General features: G+C 43.5%; 1 protein-coding gene across 2 annotated transcripts in view; it reads right to left on the minus strand.

The window, feature by feature from the left end:
* Positions 1-17,551: 17,551 nt before the first annotated feature.
* Positions 17,552-25,778, minus strand: part of Tsc22d1 (TSC22 domain family member 1) — a 127,305-nt gene continuing 119,078 nt past the window's right edge. Inside the window, exons 1-3 of one of the 2 annotated variants that reach the window (XM_008827650.3) lie at positions 20,392-20,723; positions 19,930-19,981; positions 17,552-18,887 (exon numbers count right to left, since the gene is read on the minus strand). In XM_008827650.3, coding sequence (XP_008825872.1) covers positions 18,630-18,887; positions 19,930-19,981; positions 20,392-20,516 — 435 coding nt within the window. In that variant the 5' untranslated portion in view covers positions 20,517-20,723 and the 3' untranslated portion in view covers positions 17,552-18,629. Of the gene's footprint in view, positions 18,888-19,929; positions 19,982-20,391; positions 20,724-25,778 lie in introns of those variants that run through there. The other variant, XM_029560743.1, reaches the window with a different exon arrangement.

Raw genomic sequence — 25,778 nt, forward strand, 5'->3', positions numbered from 1 at the left:
ACTTGCTTAATATCCCACTTGCCCAACTGATTGTAAACATAATGAGGGTAGAGACTAGGACACATGTCTGCTGTGATCAGAATGCAGCCTGTCCATGACCTCTCAGAACTAGCTGGGACAGAACTCATACTCCCAACACCTGGCCTGAGCACCTTTGCTTCACCACACTGTCCCCACCGATGCCTGCTGGTGGACAGAGCCTCCTCCGCTCTAGTGCCGACATCCCTTGAAATGATACCCACCATTGCACTGTGTAGTCCATCATATACCTGAAATCAGGCTCCAAATTTGGTTGCCTTTGGAACATCTATAGACCTTTAGGACTGGGGGAAACCTGAGCAATGATTCTGGTCTGACCAAAGATTCCCATTACAATGAACTTAGACTCAGAGGGAGCTGGTGACTCCCCAGGGTCACAGAGCTGGTTTATCAGTAAGCTTCCCAAATGCCTTAGAAACATGCCCTGTGGTGTTTAGAGTGTCGCTTTGTTCATTTAAAAATACAAAGAGTACATTTAATCTGGCTTAGTCCTAAGTTGTTTGATATATTTAGATATAGGTGGTGAGAATTTATTATTAAAAGATTTTTAACTGTAGTCCTTAGTCAGCACTTTGCCACAGTAGTAGAGTGAGAGAGTATTCGTATTTATTTATTCATTCATTTATTATTTGTTTTGGAGGCAGGGTCTCATGTAGCCCAGCCTGACTTCAAACTTGCTATGTAGCTGAGGACGGCTTGAAACTTCTGATGTTCCTGTCTCCATCTCCCTTCCAAAAGCGAAGATTACTGCTCAGTTTTATGTGGTGCTGAGGATCCAACCCAGGGCTCCATGCATGCTAGGCAAACACTGTACCAATTGACTATGTTCCCAGCCCCATGAGAGAAGGTTCTTATTGGCTGAGGATCACAGCTGCCCCAGGCTTCTCCCTGCTCATGCTAACTCCCCACTACCCCTGGTCATCTCATCCATCATAATCTTTAATCATGAAGAGTCCCTAATAGTGAATGGCTAGCATACCTTGAGCACTTCTATGTGCACCATCCCATGTAATCCTCACCACAAGCCTAAGGCCATCTACCCTTCACAGAGGAGGAAACTGAGGCATAAAGAAGAAAAACACACCACCTAGAGTTTCAGGTGGTGGCACATGAATGATCTGCTGTCTGACTCTACAGAAGTTCCCCTTTACCAGGACACCAGTCTGGGAGGCCCAGCTCTGGCTCAGAGTTTGACTACCCTCCATCCTGAGCTCCAAACCCCAATGACTAGTGTCCACTGGGCTCCACCCAGGGCTGTCTAGCAACCAACTGAAACCCAAGTCTCCTCACCTGCATATGCAGGCTACCTGGCATAGTACCACTCATCTTCCGTTCCTTTCCTTGGGTTTCACATCCTACCCTCCCCATGTTATCCTTCGTGTATCAGGCCCACTCTCTTCCTTCCAGGGACACAGCTATACATGGCCAGCTTCCCAGCTCTTTGTGCTACAATATCAGGAATGGCTTTCTGCTAAGTCCTCTGTCCCTGTGGGAAAAGTAAAAGAAATGTACTGGCTTTTCTATTAAAGGGTTAAATAAGACAAACTTCATGTGAAAAAAACTGCAATGAAGCTGCTTGGCAGAAATTCAAATTCCTCCAAGGTCAATGTTTCTTGAAATCAAAATATGTGCTCAAGGTTGCACTTGGTACTGAAAATTGCATTCTGCTTATCAGCTGTATAGCTTTAAGTCGGTAATCACATAAGAATGTGAAGCAGAACTCTGACCACTCAGAGTGAGGCACAGGACCCTTTGCATTAGGAATGAAAACCTAGCAAGCAGGACCCCCTCTGGATGTGTTTGCCTGTTTGCTTTAGCACAGCTACGCACCCTTCTCAGAAATAAGACTTATTGCCTTATTGAAATACTTTGGATTATGTGGTCATTTTCTTGAGACCCCAGACCCATTTCTAACATCCCCAACCCACCTGGCCCACCATATCATCACAGAGTTTCTAAAGATGAGTCTGAATACCTGCCACCTACCTGTGTCAGCTGTCTTGGTGGCTCCCAGGGCCTGCTATATGCCTTGTAGTTGAATTCCTGGGATGACCAGTCTTTGGGTGCAAGATCCAGTTCCTGGATCCAACCGTGTTGTTTCCCAGCTCTCTGCTTCTATACTCTTCCTTCTCCTTGAACCTGTCCCTTCCCTTCAGCTCCTTGCTCTACACTGTCTGCCCCTTGGCTCCTTCACTACCTCCCTACACTCCACCAGTACCTAAGGTTGTTGACTTTCCTCTCTTCTCCCAGACAGCAGAAACTATTTGATGGTAGTCACAATTACATGGACTACAGAGAAAAACTCTGTGCATGCGTGTATGGGTGTGTGTGGGGTGTGTGTGTGTGTGTGTGTGTGTGTGTGTTCATGTGTATATAGGTGCATGTGCATGTATACGTGGCCAGAGGTCAACCTCAGGTATTGTTTCTCAAGTGCTGTCCACCTGTTTTTGATCCACCTTGTTTTTGGTCACCTTAGTTCACCAATTTATCTATGCTAGCTGGCCAGCAAGCCCAGGGATCCCCTTGTCCTTTTTCCCCTGGCAGTGGGATTTCAAGCACATGCTGCCATGCCCAGCTTTTTACATGGGGATTGAATGCAGATCATCATGCTTGTGCAGCAGACATTTTACTGACTAAGCCATCTGAGCTGGGCCTGCAGAACAGAACTCTTTAGGTAGAGATGGATATGTGGAGTGAAGGGAAAGAAAAAAACAAAGGCATTATGATGGTTAATTTCATGTGCCGACGACTGGGCTAAAAGATTGTCCAGAAAGCTGATGAGCAGTATTTCTGGATGTGTCACTGAGATGTTTCTAGAAGAGCTTTCCTTTGAATTGGTAGATAAATAAAACATGAAACAATCCAATCCACTGAGGGGCCTGCGCAGAACAAAAGGTAGAAAACAGAAGTGTTTATTTTCGCCTTGAAGGGAACACCCACCTTCTCCCACCCTCAGACACCCCTGTTTCTTGTTCTCAGGCCTATGGACTCAGCAGGAATTCTCTGACCAACTTCCCTTGTTCTCCAGCTGGGAGGCCACAGACATTTGTGGTCTCTGTAATTGTATGACCAGTTCCCCTAATAAATCATCTTTTAGATATCTACATGTCTCCAATTGGATCTGTTTCTCTGAACAGTCCTGTTGTTCTGTTCCATACACATCTGTCCAGCTGGCTCTTGCAAAGCACTAGGCCCTGCCTGGCCATCTAGTTTCCTGTGTGGGCTCCCTACTGTGCCCACAATCCCTCTTGAACCACCTCTACTCTCATCAAAGCTATGATTCTTCATTTCCCAGCGTCCACTGAGCCAGGGCATGAGTCCTTGCCCTTGCCCTCCGCATCTCACTAAAGGGCCTCCCTTAGCTGAGTTGATTGGGAAGAACAGTTGGACTCTGTTTGCAGATGATGGAGCAGACAGGCCCTCAGGGTTCGAGAGGGATCCATAAACCATTTACTGTCTCTGATAAAGATACTTAATAAATATTTGTGGAGTACAGGCATGAAGGTACTATAAATATTTATATTTAAGATGCAAACAGTCTCTGGAAGCAAATTTTTCTAAAGCCAAAGCAAAGTACCAGGAATTCCAGATATTTGATGTTAACAGACTCCGGAAGTCTGAGGTCTTACCGAGATGAGTCTGTGTTCCTTGCCTGGAGTTGTCTGGACCCTGCTGACAAACACTTCAAAGGCTGCCATGCTTGACTCTTCCAGGTGTGAAAGCGGAGGTGAGAGCTCTGAAGTCAGAAATGCCCCAGTGACGTGTGTAAGCCAGGAACAGCTCATCACTCCTGTGACCACCTCACAACCATGATGGCAGCCTAGAACGGGCACTTTTAACAAGCAGAGTGGTTAGGGCGGGGCCACTCCGCACTCAGACATTTCCTTTTGTTACAGTTCTTTTCTTATTCTTTTCTTCTTCCCTCTTCTCTTCCCCTCTTCCTTCTCTCGCCCTTCTTCCCCCTCCTCCTTTCCTTCCTCTTCCTCTCGTTCCTCCCCTCTCTCCCCTTCCCTCTCTTCCTCCTGCCTCCCTCTCAGTCCCTTCTTTATTTCTCTCTCCTCACCTTTTCTCTTCCTTCCACTCCCTCCCTCCCTTCTTTTTGTCTTTTATCTTTCTCTCTATTTTATTATCTTGTTTTTTTAAATCTTATTTCAGTAGATTGTCTTTATTGATTTCACACTAGTACAGACAGGTGACAGATGTGACTAGAACTGGAACCTCATGGGAAATTACCCCCTTTGAAATAAATGCAGTGGTTCTTCTTTCAAACACAAGCTTATCATTCCCGTCCTTGAAAATAAATCTATGTGACACAATGCACACCCCCTGCAAGAACTTTGGAGAGATTGGTAACAACACTGCTTTGTGCAGAGAGAACACTGCCAATAGTTAAGCCTCTGGGCATTGTTCCCCAACCCATGCCCAGTTTTTCAAATTGCTGTGGTGCTCTGATACTCTTTTAGACCCCTGCAGAATTTGATTTTTCAGGTTTTGCAACATATTGTGAGTGACTTCTGTGCTTTTGTTAAAAACACCAATAAGGGGCTTGGGAGATAGCTCAGTCAATGAAGACCTGCATTCAAACCCCAGAACGCATGTGAAAAATCCAGGTGTTCTGGTGCTTGCTTGGAATCCCTGTCCTACGGAGGAGGAGACAGAATGCTTCCTGTGACTAGCTGGTCGGCAGGCTAGATTAATTAGTGAGCTCCAGGTTCAGGAAGAGACCCAGACTCTGAAGACAACACCTGAAGTTGATCTTTGGTCTCCCATGCATGTTTACACATGTGTACATGCCCCTGTGCACACAAACATGTACACAAACCAACAAATTATGAATAAGCATTTAGGGCACAAATCTTTATAATAAACACAATTATTTTCTCAAGAAAAACTTCTAGCAGGACGATTCCTAGATAAAAACACACAGAGAGATGTGAAACTTTGGGTCCGCACTGCTGCGCTGTCCTGCAGACTCTGACCCCACTGCAGACATGCCACGTGCTGCCACACTGTCACCAACTCTAGTTTAATTGCTCCTTTTCCTCATTTCAGATTCGATGAATAATCTAGAAGACAGAGGATAAATAAGCAAACCGTTTCGACTAGCTGCTGGTCACCAGAGGTGTTTATTAAGGTGTCTCCTTGAACTCTTGTCAGTGAGGAGAAAATTCAGAATTGAAGCCTGCTTAAAATCTTCAAGTCGGGAGACTACTCAACCTGTCAGAGCCTCTGAGCCCAGTGATTTTTCTAGAGGCAAATCCCGCATGGCCTCAGAACAGCTCCAAGGCTCTCTTCTGATTCTGAAGGGCCAGCTTGATGCTAAAACTCTGCAGCTTGGCTTCTCGATGACCTTGCTATGGTTCCTGTTGCGGGAACCATAGCACAGCGGCCCCATCTCAAGTGTGCCTCTCCTCATGACCACTTGTGACCTCAAAATGACAACAGCTAATGACACTGAGGAATGACTGGGCAGACACTCATCATCAAATATGGAATTCAACGGCTGCATCAGTGTCGATGGGAAGAAGGATCTTTGTTTCATGAATCTTTGCCGGTGTTTCATTTCAGAGTACCACACACCACAACAAACAACATTCATGTTAGCCGTCTCTGGCATGCATGGCTATTTTCAGATCTGTTATAGTTGGGTCAGGTGGCTGAAAAGATCGCTAAACCACTATTCTAAATGACGGTAATTATTGAGAACTGCTACTATACCTTGTTATTCAATGTGTTAATAAACAGGTAGACCTAGAACTATACTTTTAAAATATTCTGCTAACTGTATTTTAAAATAAAAGTTGTTGTTTTGGTTCTGTGAATCTTTAAAAGGGGTTCTGTGAGTTTCACCAGACACCAAGGGGTCTAAGGTGCACATGCGCATGTGTACACACACACACACACACACACACACACACACACACACACGAGCCTTGATGGGGAAAACTAAATATGGGGGTTTGTGCATGAACAAAGCCTTCTGTTTCTGAGATGGCCAAAATAAAAAATAAAGGTTTACTTAGTAGCTGAAGGATAGTGGTTCTTCCCTATTTTCTTATTTCCTTTTTCCAGTCATCCACCTATGCATACTTACATCCACACATCCATTTATTCATACAATCACTCAGCCAATACTTATTTAATATCCATAGGCTGCCAGTCAAAGCAGGACACCGCAAAGCAGACTCCTAAGACAGTCGCCGACTGTCAGTTGAGAGGAATGGGCCTCAGGTCTGAGAAATCAGAGAAAACATAAATTCAGCTGCTTGCTGATTTGAAATCCATGGGCACTCCCTCCCTGAGGTATAAATTCCATCAGAATAGTTAATGTCCCCCACCAGAGCTCTCATCAGTCTGTGACTCCCAATCCACTGTCAAAATTCTCCACATCCCTCAACATCCTACCTGATGCCCTTCCCAGCTGAAGTTAATTCCCCCTCCCTCCATTCCTCCTCGTTCTTCCTTGCAGATTTTAGCTCTGTCACTTCTAATTTTCATTATTCATACGAGTCTGACTTGCCCGTGGGATCCTGAGCCTTCTGGGTCATGTGGCGGGGAGGAACATCCAGGATCCCGGAACCTCGCGCATCTGTTTCTTCCTCTCCTTAGTTGAGTGATGGTAAATAGCTTCCCTCTCCACAGACATATTTGCAGCTACCAGGACCCAAATGGTAATCTCTCTCCAAGACCTCTCTGGAGTTTCTTCCTATGTCCCCCACTCCCCCGACCTCATCAAAACATGATTTCTAAGACTGTGCACTCACTCTCCCAGCCCTGCCCCCTCCGGCCATTTCCACAGGCTTTCCTTGTCTGCCTGCTCCAAGTCTCTCCAGGTTCATGTGACCAGTCCAGTGTTCCATCCCCTCTCTGCTGAGACGCCCCTTTCCATTCATCTCTCCACGTTCAGTTCAAGCGACTTCCTTTTGGAAGCTTTCTGTGATTCTCATCTTCCATCAGCCAGGCACAAACAACCCTTTCCCCCTTCATGCCTCACTGTCTCTTATACCTCATTCGAACAACTATCACACATCACCGGCTATAAGTTGTTTAAAGGCAGGTACCAAACCATATATGTATTTGTGGTCCAAGTACCTAAAGAGTTATACTGATGAGCTGGGTAAAGTAAGAGGAGGAATGGGCGAATGAATGAATGAATGAATGAGTGAATCCCCTCCTCTTTTCTCCCTACCTCTCAATGCTTCTCTTTCTCTTCCAATCAGTATGGCTCAGGGCTGGCTTGACACTGACTGTGATCATGAATAAAGTTACACCATACCCTCAGGATTCATTGCCCCTTCTCTGAAGGAGAAGAAAGAAGTGGAATTAGAGGCTACCTGGGACCTAGCCTACTTCCTACTTCTGGGAGATTCTGTTGTAACTTTGTAGGTGTCCCTGTCTGCTGGCTCAGAAGAGCCTTCCAAGTCACACTCTATCTTCCAGACACCCACTCATCACCAGGCTACATTTCCTTCCATGGGAACCAGAAGAGTTGCTCTGGGAGCCCCTGATTGATCCAAGTCTTTCTTGTCCTTTGCCCAGGCCAGATGCCAGTCCTACGGCTTGGTCTCCAGGCCACTTGCTTTGGGGGCAGAAGCACTCGCAGGCAGAGACTTACGCAAGGGGATTTCAAGGCCTGGATTTGCTACTGGAATCAAAAGTCATTGACTTCAGATGTTTCCACCGATAAATTTTTTGTGTGTCTCTTCTCTTTTCCCGTCCCCTCCCAGTCTTTGCCTTCGGAGCCCCCCAGACAGTTCCCCTCTTTATTCACACAGGTTTGATTAGGAGATGTTCAGTCTGTGCACCTCCAAGCCCATGTGCATTTATACCCACCTCCATGTTGTTGCCTCGTTCTGAGAAGCCATTGACGACACGGGTTGTAGTTACAATCTCTTCTTGCTTCCCCAGGAGCTATCCGTTTTTATGTCTGTGATTCATAAATGTACAAAAATGTCTCCTAGCCTTCCATTCTCCCTCATTTTCCCATCTAGATGCTTTTCTACTTCCTTATCTTCGCTGGGTTCCTTAACGTGCTGTTTCTGCTATTTCCTCTCACCTCCTGCTCATGCCCCTCCAGTTAGATTTCTGCTTTAACACATCTAAACTCATCCTGCCCTGATACTGAACAATCTTTAAGGATTGTTGTCCAATTCTCCATCTTCCCTAGCATCTCTCAAGCTCACCCTAATGCAAAGCCACACACTTCTACACTTCTGTGGCTTGCCTTTCTCACCCATGACAATTCTTCTTTAGATCTGTTAGCTGGTCCTTCCTCCTGCCCTCTATGCCCTGTGCTCCATCCTCAGTCTTCTCTTGGGATGTACTTGTCCAGAGCCCTATATCCTCCCCTAAGTCTTCCCCACTACTCACAGTTTTTTTCTCAGAGAACAGAGAAAGGACCCGTATTCACTGGGGACCCTGTAGTTTGCAAGTCACAGCAAGACTAACTTAAAGCAGTTTGGAGAGAAGAGCCACAGGTATGTGACAGAGCTCTTCTCCAGAGCTGTGCCTCTTCCTTCCTTTGCTTGCCCGCTTCTCAGACAGAATTAACACTTCCCTACTCTGTTCCCACCACACTTTAGTGTCTAGAACTATTGAGGGAGGTAGTCTCTCATACAGCATTATCATAATTCTTAACATATTCTCCTTGGCCACCGGACTGGAAATAGGGCTCCAAAGCAGAAGTGTGTTTCCAGTTTTGTACTCGCAGCACCTTGGGGCCTCCCTAAGGTTGGTACCATGTGGGTGTTTAATTAGTATGTCATATTTCATGAATGAATAAGTAGTAGCATTGTCTATAGAAACATCTAATCTTCCAGCACTGGTTTTCTGTGTCAAGTAGCTGAATGTGACATGGGAATGGAGAATACACATATTTCATTTACATTGTATAGATGGCTGAGGCCATACCACACAGGGCAAGAGGGCATGGTTTGTCTTTGGGCTTTATAATTGTCTATGGATCTTATGACTCAGCTTGTCTCCTTGATGGTTCCTTAAAGGATACACAGTTGCACTGGATCCTGCTGATGAAGAGACTTGACAGCCTTGTAAGAGCTTCAGGCAGGATCTTTTGCTTTACTGTTTGCTGGGGCAGATGAGATTCCATTCTAGCCACAGACTGCTTCCCCATGACCCCTCTTTGGGAGCACACTTCAAGGGGGTGGGTAGAATGTCAGCTCTGGGATAGCCACAGACCCCTAGATAGGCTCCACTTACTAGAAAGTAGCTGCCTGTTTAGAGGAAGCAGTCAAAAAGTCGCTAAGAGTCCCAATATGGGTCCCATCACCTTTACTGTATCTTTACAACTGATGTTGACAAGTGGCTTATTTTTTTCTTCTGTAATATAGGTTAATAATGACTGTGTCACAGATATGGTATGAAGAATATACCTTGAAAATGCTTAGTATAAGGTAAGAGCTCAATATTTGTAATAACAAGAAATGGATTCCACTTTTCCCTTGACTGGAAAGAGACTGTGGGTCTCAAGGTAGAGCCCAGTTCAAGGCAAATGTCCAGCCCCACTCATTTCTGATTGCTTGAATCTATGAAACAAAATAAAATCCAATAGTCATGACAGCAGTATTTAATTGTTTTCCTTAAGGGTCCACATTATATGAATTGTTAAATGAATGCAGACATAAAACATTAAGAATCAGTTGCTAGGGCCAGCATGATGGCTCAGAGGATAAGGGTGCCTGTCACCAAGTCTGATCAACAACCTGAGTTATATCCTCCAGACCCACATGGTAGAAAGTGAGAACCAACTCCTGAAACTTATCCTCTGACCTTTACATCACAATGTGGCATGCACCCTACACCAAATAAAAAAAAAAAAACAAAAAAAACAAACAAACAAACAAAAAAAAAACAACCAGTTATTGCAATCTGGCTTTGGAATACAACCTTAAATGCTCACCTGGACCAAGTGTGGCCTAGATGAGTAGGGGTTACCATAGGGGCCTCTGAAGGAGTGATGGGGCTGTGATGGCTGGATTGTCAAGCCTGATCCAAAGTGAACACTCCTTATGACTCAGTAGCAGTGGGTTGCTGTTAGAGTGAATTAGACTCAAGGCTTCTACAATTTGGAACAACGCTGAAGTTTCAGAATGAATGTCACTAAGTCACTTTTTAAAAACATGTCTGAGTACCAGCTCTGGTCAGAGGGTTTGAGATAGCCCTAAGACCAACAGACTGTGACCTCTGACCTCAGAAATGCCCTGCCAGCTGTGTTTCTTCAAGTGAGCTATGCTTTACAGCTTTAGCTGGCCGATTCTTACTGTATAATATTTTCCTAAACTATTAGAAAAATAATTCATTCCTATCACATAGGAAGGCAACTGTTGTCAATAACTATGCCAAAAATTATTCTTCCCATGTGTTATTTTATAGCTTCTTCAAGCCAACTTCGAGATTCACCTTTTATATAATTCAGTTGGTAGAATGCTAACCCATCATGCACAAAGCCCTGGGTTTGATCCCCAGTGCTTCAAAAACTGGGTGTGGTGGCACATGCCTGTAATCACAGCACTCAGAAAGTTAGAGGCAAGAGGATCAAAAGTTCAAGATCATCTTCAGCAAATCTGTGGCCAGTTTGGATCTACATGAGGGAGGCCCTGTTTCAAAAACAAAACAGAACAATAACAACAAAACCTCAAACCAAAAACCCTTTTAGGGGACAACTCAGTCAATAAAGTGCCTGCCACACAGCATGAGGACCTGAAATTGATCCCCAGCACTTACACAAAAGCTGGGTGCAGATCTGTAAATTTAGCACAGAGGAAGCAGAGACAGGCTGATTCCTGGAGCCTGCTGACAAACCTAGTCTAGCCAACTGCTGACCCCCAGGTCCAGTGAGAGACCTTGTCTTTAAAAGTAAGGTGGAGAGCAATGGAAGAAGATCATCAACATTGACCTCTGGCCTCCACATACACATGTATACACAAGTACTCACATGTACATATATATGCATGTACATACACATACACATACACATAAATTATCTTTTAAATGTAATACATTCTCATCTATTAATGCCTTTATTACATTATTATTCATCTGTTACTGCTTCCTGGCTCTGACATGCTCAATTTGTACTAAGTAACTCATTAATTCACAGTATTTCTTTGCAATAGTTTCGCATATTCCACATTTGTATACCAGTTAAAGTAGCAGACTCAAAACTGTATGTCTAAAATAATACTAGAAATGGATGTCTTTCCTGAGTAATTTCAGTTGGGGCCTTGGGAATGGCCTCTGCTCCATTCAATCATTCAGGACCTCAGGCTGATTATGCCAGGCTCTCTTCCAACTGGCTTGACTAGAGGCGAAAAGCCTGGAAACCAGCAGCCAGCACCTCCACTGTCTTTCTAGAATTCAATTGCATGGGCTCACCTAGGTATAGGGGAGTCTGGGAAATGCCATCTGGGTGCCTAGCAGAGATTTCCTGGTAAATACCTACCAGTCTCTGCCGACGGGTCCATATATACATTTCACCTTGTCCTGATAGTATACATTTTCCCTTCCGGGGCAATAGCCCAAAGTCCCACCAATTTCTCCACCAGCTCCAGTCTCCGTGTGAGCACAGGTACTGATATAGCTTCCAAGGCTGGAGATCTAGGAACCACAAATGGTCTTCCCCTCCACTGACATTTTGCAGAGGTAGGTTGGGAACAACAGCTGCAGTGACACTTCTGCTGGAAGTGAGGGAAACATCAGGTTGCAACAGTCTTCAGCAACCCTCAAGTCCCCACGGCAGGCCTTGAGAAGACCGTTTTGCTCTGACCACAGCGAAGTGCTCTGATCCAATGTGTCCAACTGTTGATGCTGCAACATGCTGTTGTCACCTACAAAGTTTATGCTTTGAGAATGGCATAATTGAGTTACAAAATAAATAAATAAATAAAATCACACACACAAAATACTCTTTATAGTCTGTGCTGTGCTGCATTCACCGCTACCCTTGGCCATATAGCAGCATGTAGTCCAACACAGTTTTACTGGGATTGGCTTGTTTTCCTTCACAGGAAAACAATTTCCTAAAAAAACAAAATACTTTTTCTGTACATGGCCCCTTTTTATTTTATCCTTACTCTTCCTTGCCTCCATCAGTGGAACAGGGACAACTGAGACATGATCTAAAACAAAGACACACTTCAGGAGTCATACCCTTTGTCTGAACCTGACCTTGGCTGAAGGGCTGAAGCACACTATTTAAATGGGCCTTTATGTGCACTGGCTGGTTCTGTAGTCTTATTGCCACAGAGGTGGTGTCTGGACGCAAGAGGCATTTCCAACACTAAATAGCCCCAAGTTCCTATTCCTGCACCTTTATTCTCTCTTTCTACTTATGAACTAATTCCATCCAAAGCTGACATTTTTCTTGGAAACATAGAAAGGGTAGCATAGTAATAGACTTCTTGCCAAACACTGAGGGGGTATCTCTTCAGAGTGACACAGTGGTTAAACTTGCTGGGTTGCTTTTGCAGAGGACCCGAGTTTGGTTCGCAGCACCCCCACAACAGCTAACAGCTGTCTGTAACCCCTGTTCCAGGGGATCTGAAGCCCTCTTTTAGCCTCTGTTGGCATTGCATAACATGGGTACACTTACATACATGCAGACAATACACTGATACTCATAAAAATATTTTTAAAAATCAAAGCACACGGTCAGCCTTCTACATTGTCACAAAGAGTTTTATGAAATGTTTTGCTGCTTTGCAGTATGGCTCTCAATCTCCCTGGCCTCCAGTAGTTTCATCACCATCCACAGCCGTCATTATCAGTATAACATAGTTTAGGGTTTTTGATAACAGCACCCTATTTCAGGGTACTCATTTCCATGTTAGCTAATAAGCTGAAGATTCTAAAACATCCAATGATAAAAACATGCTTGCTCTTAGAGCTGGCCTTTCTGGCTCAAGTCAATGAGGGAAAAGACTCTACTTTGTTTATTCTGGCACCCAGGCTGACCAGGGCTCTCTCATCTCCATGGTCACTAGGTCTTCCCAGTCCATCTGTGGAAGGAAAGGGAGCATTGCAGATCATTAAGTATGTTTTTCTTATGGATCAACCTGGGAGAAAGCATCCTTCATTATTTACCTGTAACAAAACCCAAGTCCCATAGTCACACTTAACTCCTAAGAGTTTGAGAGAAATAATTTAGCTGTTTGTCCAGGCGGAAAAGGAATTGGAATCTAAGCCTGTTCCAGTTTGCCTGGGACTTTCCCAGTTCTGCTTCCTGGGGACACCCTAAGTTTCTGGCACACCAGTATAGCCAGTCACTCCAAAAGCTGTGATTGTATTCCGGCTTCTTAAGGTAAGACACTAAGCACTTATGAAGCAATGGGGTAGATTATTTTCATTGAAATATATGTTATTCCTGGAAATTTGGGAAATGTATGATGTAACCTGATAGCATGTGCATCTGCAAACACGGTCTTGGTTGCTTGGTGAGTCAGCAGTGGAAGGTTATCTTACCACGAAGCATTGCTATCCATTTAACAATAACTTTAAAAATCTTATTTTTGGAGGCAGGTCTTGTTATGTAGGGCAAGCTGACCTTGAACTTGTGATCTCCCTGCCTCAGCTAGAATTAGAGTATGTACCACCATACCCCACTAACAAGAGCTCTTAACAGAACTCCTATAAGTATGTTTTTGTCAAAGTTCATCTAAGAAGAAATAGCAGAGGAATAATTCATATATTAGATTACATAAGGTCAATTTTGTAATAAAAACCTAAAGCTACCTTATTGGTCTTAAAGGCAGCTCTTGTTCTTGAGAACAGGGACTGTTGACTGTACTTATCTCTGGCAGGTACAGATGTTTTCTGAAGAAACTAGCACATAGCTTGTAAGACCCCTCGGCACAGTCTCTAACAGAAAAGTTTTGAGCTGTTTTGAGCTGAAAGGCAAGTTGCCAAGGCAGATGGAAAGCAGGAGAGGAAGCTTGAGGCCTGTGGGCCAGTCAGCCAAGTAGGTGTGATTCTGTTTGGTCCGTATGATATCTGAAGGATAGCAATTTCAAGACAGTATATCAGATTTCCAGGTCTTGAAGAACTGAAGGCTCTGGCTGGACCAATTGTGAATCCTCACATGGTGAATGGCTAACTGGGGCCAGGCTGATCCTGTTCCACATAGGTATCTGTTCTCCAACTGCCAGTCCCTGCACCTCCCACTGTCTGACCCAGTCAGTAGATGCCGGTATTATCTGAAACTCCAGGTTAAAAGTGCAGATCTAAGTAAGGCTGGGGATGTAGCTCAGTGGTAAAGGGATTGCCTAGCATGCACATCAATGAGAGTTCCATTCTCAGTAATGAAAAAAAGAAATACCCTCATTTCAGATCTACCTTGTAATAGTGTAGTCATTTTTGCACATCTAAAAATGGCTACTGAACCTTCCAATAGCTGTTGGCAGGGCTTGATCACCAATTCTACTGACTTTAGGCCTGCCTGGCATTCCTCAGCACCACTTTCATAGAATGTTCTTCTATAATGAATTAATAATTTAAGATATATATTCACTTGTAACTTTATTAACGTCCACTTATGTTTCTTTCAAACAAGGACAATTCCTAATTTATCCCTTTTCTAATTCATACTGATGAAACAACTATCATTTGATATATTTTTTAGATCAGAGGAAATAGTACAGTTCTGCCCTCTTTCTAAGACACTTTTCTTCCTATGTCTGTTTCCCTAGATTTTCCTTTTCTCTTTCTTTCTTTCTTCTTCCCTTCCTCCTTTCCTCCCTTTCTCCCTCCCTCCCTCCGTCCCTTCTTCTTGGAGACAGGATCTCATTTTGTAGCCCTGACCTGGAACTCACTGTGTAGACCAAGCAAGTCTCGATCTCACAGAGCTCTGCCTGCCTCTGCCTCCCTAGTGCTAGAAGAGTGCTACCACGCTTGCCTAGTAAAGTTATCTTTAAAGATTTACTTTACTATTTTTAATTCTCTGTGTGTGCGTGCATGCGTATCTGCATGTGCATGAGTACGGGTGCCTGTGGAGTCTAGGTATCAAATCACCCTGGAGCTGGGCTTACAGGCAGTTGTGAGCTGCCTGACATGGGTGCTGGGAATCAAACTCAGGTCCTCTGCAAGAACAGTATGTACTCTTAACTGCTGAACCATCTCTCCAGCCCCTCATGGTGAAGTTTAAACAGCTAATACTTATTATCAAATGCTAAATCTAAAGCTCTTAGAAAATAATGTTGCCACAGCTTTAGCCCCATTAAAAAAAATAGAAAATTCAATATATGAATAAATGACTCAAAAATAAGAGCAATCCTCTTTCGGAGTTGCTCTAAACCCTTCTTGAGAGTTCACTTTCGGCACCAGTCTTACAAAAGCTCCCAGTGAGTTAGCAAGGCCCCATTTTAAGCATGGAGAACCGGAGATTCCAATAAGTTAAATGAACAAACACATCTACATACACCCACTCCCCACAAAGTTAGAATAAAATGGTCATGGTCAAAAGCAGAGAATGGGAGCCCTGAGGGGTTCCTAGCCCATCAGAAGATCAAAGAGCTTTTCCACAGTGGTCCCTCTTCACACACATCCGAGCAGGAACCTTACTGCACGATCTGCTTCCCGGTGCTGCTGGTGGGCAGTTCACCATCTTCAGGCTACTTTATCTGTGAGAGGAAATTTCATTCTCTCTGCTTCTAGTTCTAATCTTAATGCTATTATTACTGTCTGAATGGATTTGAAACGGACATCTAAATGCAGTTACACTGTCAGGCTCTGGTAGTTTCAACCTACTTCACAAAACATAAGGGGCAGTAGTGCCTGTATTGAAATTCATTTTCACTTCTAAATATGGTTATAATTAACTTTTATACATTTCTTGGGTATATTTAAACCTGATTCTGGCATAGCATCTTCATCACACAATGAAAAGTAAAATTTTGCTTTTAAAGTATGTAAAAATAGACACAGTTCCTGAATTTTGAGTATTTGTTAGTTTGAAACAGAAAGCAGACATTCATTAAAAATCATGCAAAATCCCTTGCTTCTCCTTCACTGTGCAGCACTCTGTCCAGGCGAAGTTGATGATGTCACCAACACCCAGTGTTCATTAAACATTCCATTCCCCTTAGAATTTGTTCCTGCTCCGCGGAACACAAGTGTGATATAGCCCATTATATAGTAGCCCACAGGCTCACAAAGCCTAGCCAGGTTTGAAAGCAAGTAGCAAAATATCTTTAAGATCACTTTAAATGTCTTTAAACACAATTTAATAAAGCATATTTTTGTAATTTTAAAAAATGAGGAAAGGGGATGGAAAATTTTTTTAGTTTAATAATTCTTTCTTTTTTTCACATATAGTGAAGTTCCATGAGTTTCATAATGTAGAAATAACTCTAAAGCTCTGTTTAATGGAACAAAGATTACGATTTTTCAAATTCATTACCATTATAGGATTTCTAATTGTTTTTTTAAAAAAATGGAATTACTACCTAAGTGTCCCTTTAAGTCCAGTTATCTAACCTTCAAACTAATATGACAAAGACTTTTCTAAGTCCTTTCCAAAGTCCCCAAACATCTTTATGGAAACTGCCACCAGCTTACAGTGTGATCAGTCCACTGCTTTACACTTCTACTTTATAAAACATGGACACCATCCAACAGCTCATCTCAGTGAGCCCTGATGTGATGTGTCCAGTTCACCTATCAGACTCCTACCAGCTCTACATTAGAGAACTGAAGACTACAGAACGTTAAGTCCTTGCCCTACAAGACCTTTGATAAGCCTCTGAGCATGTGCACGCCCTGATTCCCATTGGGTCAAAGGGCCGCTGCTGAGGTCTCAGGGCAGATTACAAACCCAAGTCCACCCTGCTCACTTGTTCACTACACTGCTTACTCCATCTGCTTTAGGACTCCAGCCTGCATATTTTGATACACTTTACAGAATCAAAGTGGGAGGACCTACTTCAAGTCCTGTTAACTTTCAAGGCCCAGAAGTATGTCATTTACTTGGTTGGATTGGGGAAAAACAAAACAAAAAAAAAAAAACAAAAAGGGTTTCTTTCCTAGGAGCTAAAAATTCCATTTTAGGAAAGGTGTTCTGATCCAAGGTGACCAGGTGTTTTAATGTTTAAATGAACTTCTCTCATCTTTTGGGTCTAACTGGGAATGTGAACAGAATAAGGTTTATTTCCTCTGTCTATTCACTGAGCTCTGAAGACTAGGATTCTTCATGGACTCAGAATTTTAAAGCCACAGGGTAACTGAAGCTACTATCTTTCAATCAACTTAAGGGGTCCAGAGGGGTATGACTTACCAGGGTCACAACAGAACCAAGCTTCCCTTCTTCAGTCTCTCCTCTCATGGAGCAATGTCAGTATGGGTTTCATTTCCTCACTTGTATGGTCAAACCACTCCTGTCCCTCCTTTGTCCAACCCTTCCAATCCCTTTCAGGATTTCACTGGCCAAACTGTTGTAATTTCATCAGGAAACAGTTGTGGAAACGACTATAATTATATTAACATTCTAATGTGGAAACACTTGTTTATCAACATTTTATATGCTTTATTGAAAGTTGACAAGTACAACAGTTAAATACAGTGACACAACTGTGTAGAGAACATGCACAGAAACATATGCATATAACTACTATACAGGTAATATGCAGAAACCCCTACTGGGAAATCCATTTCCTTAGGAGAACTCACCCTTTTTCAAAGTATTCAACCAGCTCAATCAAACAACTTCAGGGAACAGAATTACTTCAGAAGATTCAGCAGCTAGATTTCAGATTACACAAAGTGACTAACTGTGCCAAATTCTTAAAATTTCTTCAGGTGTGGTTTTTGTCACATAGCAATTTTTATGCAGATCTCTATATAAAAGAATAGCCACACCTCTTTAGACAGCCAATGAAACATCTAAATTTCAGTCTGTACAACCTAAACAGTAGTTACGGTCCTCTATTGTACAAAATCATTACACTACATACACAAATATACAATAAGCAAAACAACCTTCATAGTAAGATAGCCTAGGTCCCAGCTACCTGTCACCGTTTTGTCATTAATAGTTTTGAATCATCCACTGTTTCAGAAAAGGGGGACAGTACTATTGTGTTTTATGAACTTTGGTGACAGTTGTCAATTTGTAAAATGACTGCATTCCCCTCATTTCAGTCTTGTCTCTGGCCTCTCAAGTTCCTCCAAGGGGAGGAGAGGACAGCACAAAGTCTAGGAGGAGACCCACCACTTCTTAGCCCCATGCAGGCAAGCAAGAGACACAACTCTTGGAAGCAGGGTGGGCTGTGGGGAGGGGATGGAAAGGCACACAGCTCCTCAGCATCAATGAAACCATTCCTCAGACATCTGCCAAGTTGCACAGGGTCCATCCATGCTCATTCTCTGATTAACCTTTAACTCACTCAACTAGTAAACTTCTTCAAGCCAAAAGCACATGAGTGTTTAATACTGGAAAAAAAATGCAAGAATGGCATGTGTCAGTCTCACGTCTCTTTCGAAGACAGCAATGAAATGGGTGACTGTGGAGGCGGCTTCTCCCTAGCTCATCTGGGTCTGTTCAGTTTAGACAGCAGCAGCCAGTTCTGTGGGGGCATAGCAGGCTATGCGGTTGATCCTGAGCCCTGGGACGCTGGCTGGGCAGGAGGCTGTGTGGTCCCCTGTGGCTGCGTGGTGGCCGGAGGAGAGCCAGTCTGCAGCTGGGCCTGAAACTGGGCAAGCTGCTCAGGGCTGGCCAGTGTCTTCAACAGATTGTTCTCCTGCTCCAGCTGGGAATTTTTCTCTATTAGTTCTTTGATCTGTTCTTTCAGAACCTCCACTTCCTCTCTAACTGCATACATCAAATGGCTTTTCACTAGATCCTGAAAGGAAGAGGAAAGGAAAGGATTTAGCTTGCTATCTCCTGGGCTCTGTATTTCTTAAAGCATGGCTTTGCGCAGTTCTTCCTAACCATTTTCATATTCTGCCTTCAAAACCACACTTGGGGAAATCGGAACAGAATCACAACCGCACAATACTAAAGTTTAATGCTTTGAAAAAGTCTCTGTGCTTTCTCTGGAGACAGCCTACAGTCCAGTTTCGAATTCAAGATGGCAAACAGCACTGGGGCCCTGCAGCCCTGGGTTCGCATCCAGGCCCAGAGGCTTCTCCGCCCCAGGCCCTCCCAGCCCAGGCGCCTCCGCCTCCCTCCCGCAGCACCGGCTGCAGCCAGTTCCTACCAAGCGTGTTGCTGCATTTTCTTCCCTCCACCTCTAGCAGTAACCCCCCCCTCCTTTAGTGATTAAGCTGACATCACAGAAACCTGGGCAGCTGTCGCAGCCAATGGGAGCCCGAGTTATTTATAGCTCTGAATTAAAGGTTCAGAGTTTGCCTAGCAACAGTGGGCAGAGAATCCCGTGAGAAGAGCCACAGGCGCTGCTCCAATAACAAAGAACGACCAAGGCGGAAATAAAAAATAGGAGAAATCCAGGCACAGGCTGAGAAAACCAAACTTTTCTCCTGTTCTCCTTCATTGTGCAGTAGCAGGTAACACTGGGAACCGGTCCTGTGCGGCCTGGAGACCCCTCCCCAGTCTCCCAGCCCCCCAGGCCTCCGGGCTCCCTAGTAAAATCTCAGGATCCCCACTCAAGCACATCCCAGACGGTGGCCCAGGACCAACCCGACCAGACACCGGCACTGCTTCCCTATGGGGCGCTGCAAGAATCCCGACGCTCGGGAACTCCCACACCCTCAGGGCCCGGCGTCAGCGGCAACCCTGGAGCTATGTGGCTCAGCTCCACGCTGGTCGGAGATGGAGCTAGCCCGTAGCTCTGGGCATACGGATAGCCAGCATCATCTACTGGGCCTTCGCTTTTTGTGCTGTGGCCGCGTTGACTACAAGTATAATTTTTAATCGGTACGTACCATAGCTTGTTCGATTTTGTTGTCGATAGCTACCACACTTGCACCAGAGGAGCTGGAAAACAGAAGGGACAAAAATGAGACCATGGATAAATGGAATTCATCTTAAACATCTACGGACAGATCTCCAAACTCGATGTTACTGGCACCAGAGTTTCGGTATTCTTCAACGCTACGAAATGCACCACACTCCAGAAAATACCAGCCACTCTCTCAGTAACGAATACCCAGGCATTTCCCTATTTTACAGAGCCACAAAGGGCTAAATTACATAACGTGACAGAGAGCCTGTTCTTTAGTCAGATCTGCGAAAATCAGGCTATTCAGAACATTTCAAAAAGCAATGCCTATGTCACAGTAAGCTCTTTGGGCACCGGACAAAGGAATTCGCCTGGCTATCCTCTACCTGCATTACAGCAAGGATCTTCCAATAAATTTCAAGAAATTGTCCCGGCTGACATTTACCTATTGTCAAGTCTCACAGAAGCGTTTTCAGTTCCCAGCAAAGACGACAAGAAAGAAATTGAAAAATGTCTCAGTTGGTAAACTCCTAGATCCATCGCCACTGGTCTACACCATTGGGATTTCATGCAATTGCAGCCAAAAACACCCTTGTGGAAAAAAAAAAAGAGCGAGAGAAGGGAGGGAACTCGGGCAGCCTCGCCAGATAAAGCCTCGAGCCCGGAGCCAGAGAGCGCGGTGGCTGAAGGAGCCCGGCTCCTGGGCTTGGCGATGCGGATCCCAGCTGTCGACTCCGCTGGCAGCCCGGCTCCGGCGCTCTAGACGAGCTCCCCCGGTCCTAGAGCAACATATAGGCGCGGAGGAGCCCCGCCGATTGGCCCGCGCGCCATCGGCACGCCCCGCACCCGCCTCCTCCGGCCTCCCCACTCAGCTCAGTCCCCTCCCGGGTGGGCTGGCCGCCACGCTGGGGGCTGGGCGCTGGGTGCACGCACCGCCTCCGCCACCCGAGCAGCCGGCATCAGGGACCCCGAAAGCACCCTTGGTGCCTGCGCATGCTTACGTTTAAGGGAGTCAGAACCCGTCTCCACTACAGCCTGTCCCCGTGGCCGCCCAAGCGAATAGGCTTCCTATTTGCAACCTTCCCTGTGTGAGCTACTGGGCATGCCCAGTCCCACCGCTTAAGGCTTGCTGAATGCCAGTGTCTAGATTTCAAAGATCTGGTTCTTACAAGCAGCAGTGATGGAAGCGTTTTATAGGCCGTGTTATTTATAAGGATAATAACCCTACTGCAGAAACTCTTTTTAAATGCTAATGAACAGAATATTGTATCCATTACATACATTTATCACAGTTACTGGAAGAAAAGTGGAAAAACAACCTACATTTTTCTTTGCTAGGCAAATAATGGAGTTAAAGGAATCCATAAGATGAAAGGCAGGGAACTTTCCCCATATGTCCCAGGGCTGTAAGCCTTAAATCCCATCTCCCTAAAACACCAGTAATTATGCCCTCTTCCATTTATAGCTAGAAAAGTCAATCCACAGGTCCAGTCCTCAACAGATCTATTTTCAGCAAGTCCCTAAGGCAAAGATTTTGGAAGTTAAGTGGCAAGACTCAATCCTGAGTCTTCTTGTATCACAGGGATTGAAAAACTGTCAAGGACCAGTCAAAAGCACAACTCCTTAGTCTTTACTCATTTGCAGTGTCTAGAACCAGTAAGAACTTCGGGAGAATCTAAAGGCAGTTTAAAAAGAGTTAAGTAGCCATGCTTCAGATTCATAACCACCTCACTCCATAGTCACCCTTCACCAAACTAGAATCACTAGATATAGGTATAAAAAATTTCCTCAAATAATTTAAATATTTGCAAGTATGAATCAATGAAGACTATAATTTAGCATACTATAAATCTAAGGCCAGAAGTTTATTACACAATATAAACAGTTTGCAGTAAGTACATCTGAGGAAAATTTAACCTCTACAATACTGCCCTCTACTGGCATAAAATAAAAAACAGAGAAGAAAAACTGACAAAGCACTTGGATGACATCTCATAGGTAAACTGTATCATCACAAATAACTCCAACATAAAATCTGACCACAGAGCACAAAGTCTTCATGCACACGTGCCCCCTCCCCACACACCCCTTCTCTCCCAAGTAAGGCTCTTTAGAATTTCCCAACAGAGCCTCTTGGACAAATTTCAAAGTTAACCCAAGGTTGGCAGAAGATAACCTGGTTTTCAAATATGCGTAAGGGAACGGCAAATCAAATATGCCGAATGCAGTACATGAGGAGGAGCAGAGAGAAATTTTCTTTTGTGCTAAAATTTAAGTGTGACTATAAAACAATATTCCTTTTTAAGATTCATGTTTTTAAGTGTTTTGAAAGTACCCATTATCAGTAAAAGATAAGCAAAGCTTAACAATGACAGTAACTTGCTGTTTCTGGGTGTATGAATGCTAAAGGGAAGTACTATTTAGCACATTGCGGTTCCTGTACTTTGAAAGTTAAAATTATGACTAAATCTATCCTTATACATTTATGTATTTTAACTGAATACCAACTGCAGAGGAAAAGGTATTAAAGAAAGATCCATTTTAAGTTATATAAAAAAGCTAAAAAGAAAAGAAAAAAACCCATAAAACCAATCGTCAAGGTCAATATACAGAAATGAGGGGCTAAAGAGATGGCTTAACACCTAAGAGAGCTTACTGCTCTTTCAGAGGACTTGAATTCAGTTCCCAGCATCCATATCAGCTGGCTCACAGCTGCCTGGAACTCCAGCTACAGAATTTGATACCCTCTGGTGGTCTCCTAGGACACCCAAACACATGTGGCATACAATCACAGACACAAACATGAAGAGATAAAAGCAAAATAAATATTTTTAAAAGTAGATCTAAAACTCTGAAGAGATTCCTGGATTGTATTTATTCATGCTGTTCTTGGCCAGAAATGGAAGAGCCACGATGGTTGTTGTTTTCAATTATTTCAGCTGATCACCCACTGTATTAAACAGCAGAAGCAAATACAAATACGAGCAACCAGTCTCTAATCCACACCCTCAATAAGGGGCATTTGAGCTATCTCCAGTACTTTCATTTTTAATAACAGGAAAAATCCTTGTACATATGCCTTTGTACATATGTGTGCCTGCCTAGACTTCTGGAGAATTTACTGGAACCAAAAAAGTACTTTGAAATCTAGCCTTTCCATATCTTTCATATAAGGGTGCTGGATTTCCTTAAAATTAAATTTTTATAAGGAAGAATACATAGCTTGCAAATGAAGGCAAAAGAAAGAGAGGAAAGCTTTATATATTAAAACCACTGGGTCAGAAATGTTTGCGGCACAAATGGCTACAATTACCTTTAAAAATTCTTCTATTTGCCAGACAAAATAGCTGAGTCTTGTGGCATGTCTGAGACTACCAAAGACTCACTAAGATTGTACAAGGGAATCCTGACAGCCCTTCAGGAAAGACCTATAAATGCTTGGACCAGCAAATCGGTTTCCAGAGCACTGGGAGAAGAGGCTTCTAGACTGAGTAATCCAAACACCAGGGGGAAAGCACGGACATTTGAAATTAGGAGTATTTGCTTTTGCTGTCTGAGGAATTCCAATTCAACCACCACTGGTTGATGTTGGTACCAAACATAAGGGATGGTAGGAGAAGAGGACAGAGGCAGGACCTGTATATTTCTAAGCTGATCACTGGTACGGGTAGAAACCTTACTCACCTAGAACAACCTCTTTCTCCCCCATATCCAAACTCCTTGTAAATCCAAAGGGACTGCCGAGGAAGCAGGCAAGGCAGGCCACCATGTACCTGACCAAACTGCTCTTGTCTAGGGACCCCCAGGTCACCTCTACCTTTCTTTCCAGGTTACTAGGCACTGGAAGCAGGATACCAACTTTAACAAAACCACAGAATTCCCAGTCAAAGAACATGGATACCATACCATACACCCCCCCCCACACACACACACACTGAAAAAGAGAAAAAGCGAGAGAGACAGAGACAGAGACAAACAGAGACAGAGACTAGCCATAACAAACAAATCATATCATTTGCTACAACAGGATGGAAGCACAGCATATTAAGTGAACTAGGCCAAGCACACAAAGATAAAGACCACATGGTCTCACACCTTACAAGATACCTGTTGATAACTTCAGTTAATAGTATACTGTACCTTTTAAAGATGCAAGAGTAGATGCTAAGTAAAATAAATTGAAATACATTTTAAAATGATTGACAGACATAGAATGAATAATACTTTAGTGTTGGTTTCTCTGCACACTGTTAGAACATGAAATAACACCATCAAATGATGAAAAAGACATTAACTTCAACCTTATTTTGGGTTAGAAAGTTTTCCCCAATGTAGAACAAAAGGAAAAGAGATGGAATTAAAAGACAAGAGACATAAAGAATGAATTTGGAGAACCAACATCCAAAGAGGATGAGCTCCACATTATCAAAGAGATCATTGAAGAATATTCCCAGACCTTGACAAGAGCAAGCCTTCAGCTGTAATGAGATGACCAGGTGCCCACCACAGTAAATGAAAAATGCTCCATACCAAAGCACATCATCACAAAACTTTACACCAGAGAAGGAGAAAAAAAAATCCTAAAAGCTGGCAGATGGAAAAAACAAATTACCAACACAGAAATTAACATCAGACAAAATGGTTTTACTAGGTGCCCAAACAACAATGGAGAAAATGTCTTTACAATTCTGAGAGAAAAAGGTTTTGTTATCTGGAATTCTTTACTTGGGCAAATCATCTTTTGAAAAGTACAAAGTCAAAATTAACATTTTCAAGATATTGTAAGAATAAGACAGAGATGCACATCAAGAAGAGGAGGTAGCCAGAAACATAGGGAGCCTGAGGGCAAACCCTGGGGAAGGGGTCAATGGTGGAAAGCTGTGGTCTTAAGGAGAGGCTGCCCAGCAGGCCCACACAGCAGCTGGTGGGTGCCTGGTCGGCCTTGTGGTAGAAGGAGACTCAGAGGACTGCAGGAAGGAATGTGAGGGCTTTCATGGTGCCATTCACTAAATCAGAAGATGGTTCTACAACAAGAACGACAAAAAACAAAATATACAGCCATCACTTTTAATTCATTGAGAAGGTGGTAGGAAGAACAATTGTGTGGTGGGACCAGCTTAAAACTGCTAAACTGTAGTCTATTACAACCTGATCATATAATATCCAAAACTGAAAAACAGCAGCAGCAACAACAACAAAAACCCCCCAAAACAAAGAGAAATGTTACATAGAAATACGGAGGAAAATAAGAGAGAATAAACATTTAAAGTAGCTGCATGTGAGAAACAGACGGGGGTAATGAAAAAAGGGAAAAGCTAATTGTTTTTATTGTTCTTTGGGTATGTACATGCATTGCCTGGATTTCAAACGAAACACCAAACCTTTTTAAGTAAAAGGGAGGAACACAGACACGGACATACTAAGTACTTACGGCAGCCACCTCAGGAAGCGACTCAAGGCTAGAGAAAGCCATGTGAAAATAGCAAGCAAAACAATTCTAAGAAATCACTGAGGGTTGGGACTAGCTAGGGATACCACAAGCCTGAGTGAAAAACCTTGCAAGTCTGGAGCAGAGACTGCTCGGAAGGATACATGTCCAATAGAGTGTGTGTGTATGTTGGGCGAGGGTTAGTTCTAGATTGAGCAGTGCTTTGGTCCTTTGGAAAGCTGTCTAAAAGAAAGACTACCCCTAAATAACTTTGTCATAAAACAAAGTTCAAGGATATTTAATAAAATCAAATCTCTAATACCTAATATCTCACAGTGTCTGGCATTCAATAAAAAATAACAAACATAGAGACAGGACTCACAATAAAAAAAAAAAAGTAAATA

This window comes from Nannospalax galili, unplaced genomic scaffold (assembly GCF_000622305.1).
Source record: "Nannospalax galili isolate Female #2095 unplaced genomic scaffold, S.galili_v1.0 scaffold430, whole genome shotgun sequence".
NCBI classification, from domain to species: Eukaryota; Metazoa; Chordata; class Mammalia; order Rodentia; family Spalacidae; genus Nannospalax; species Nannospalax galili.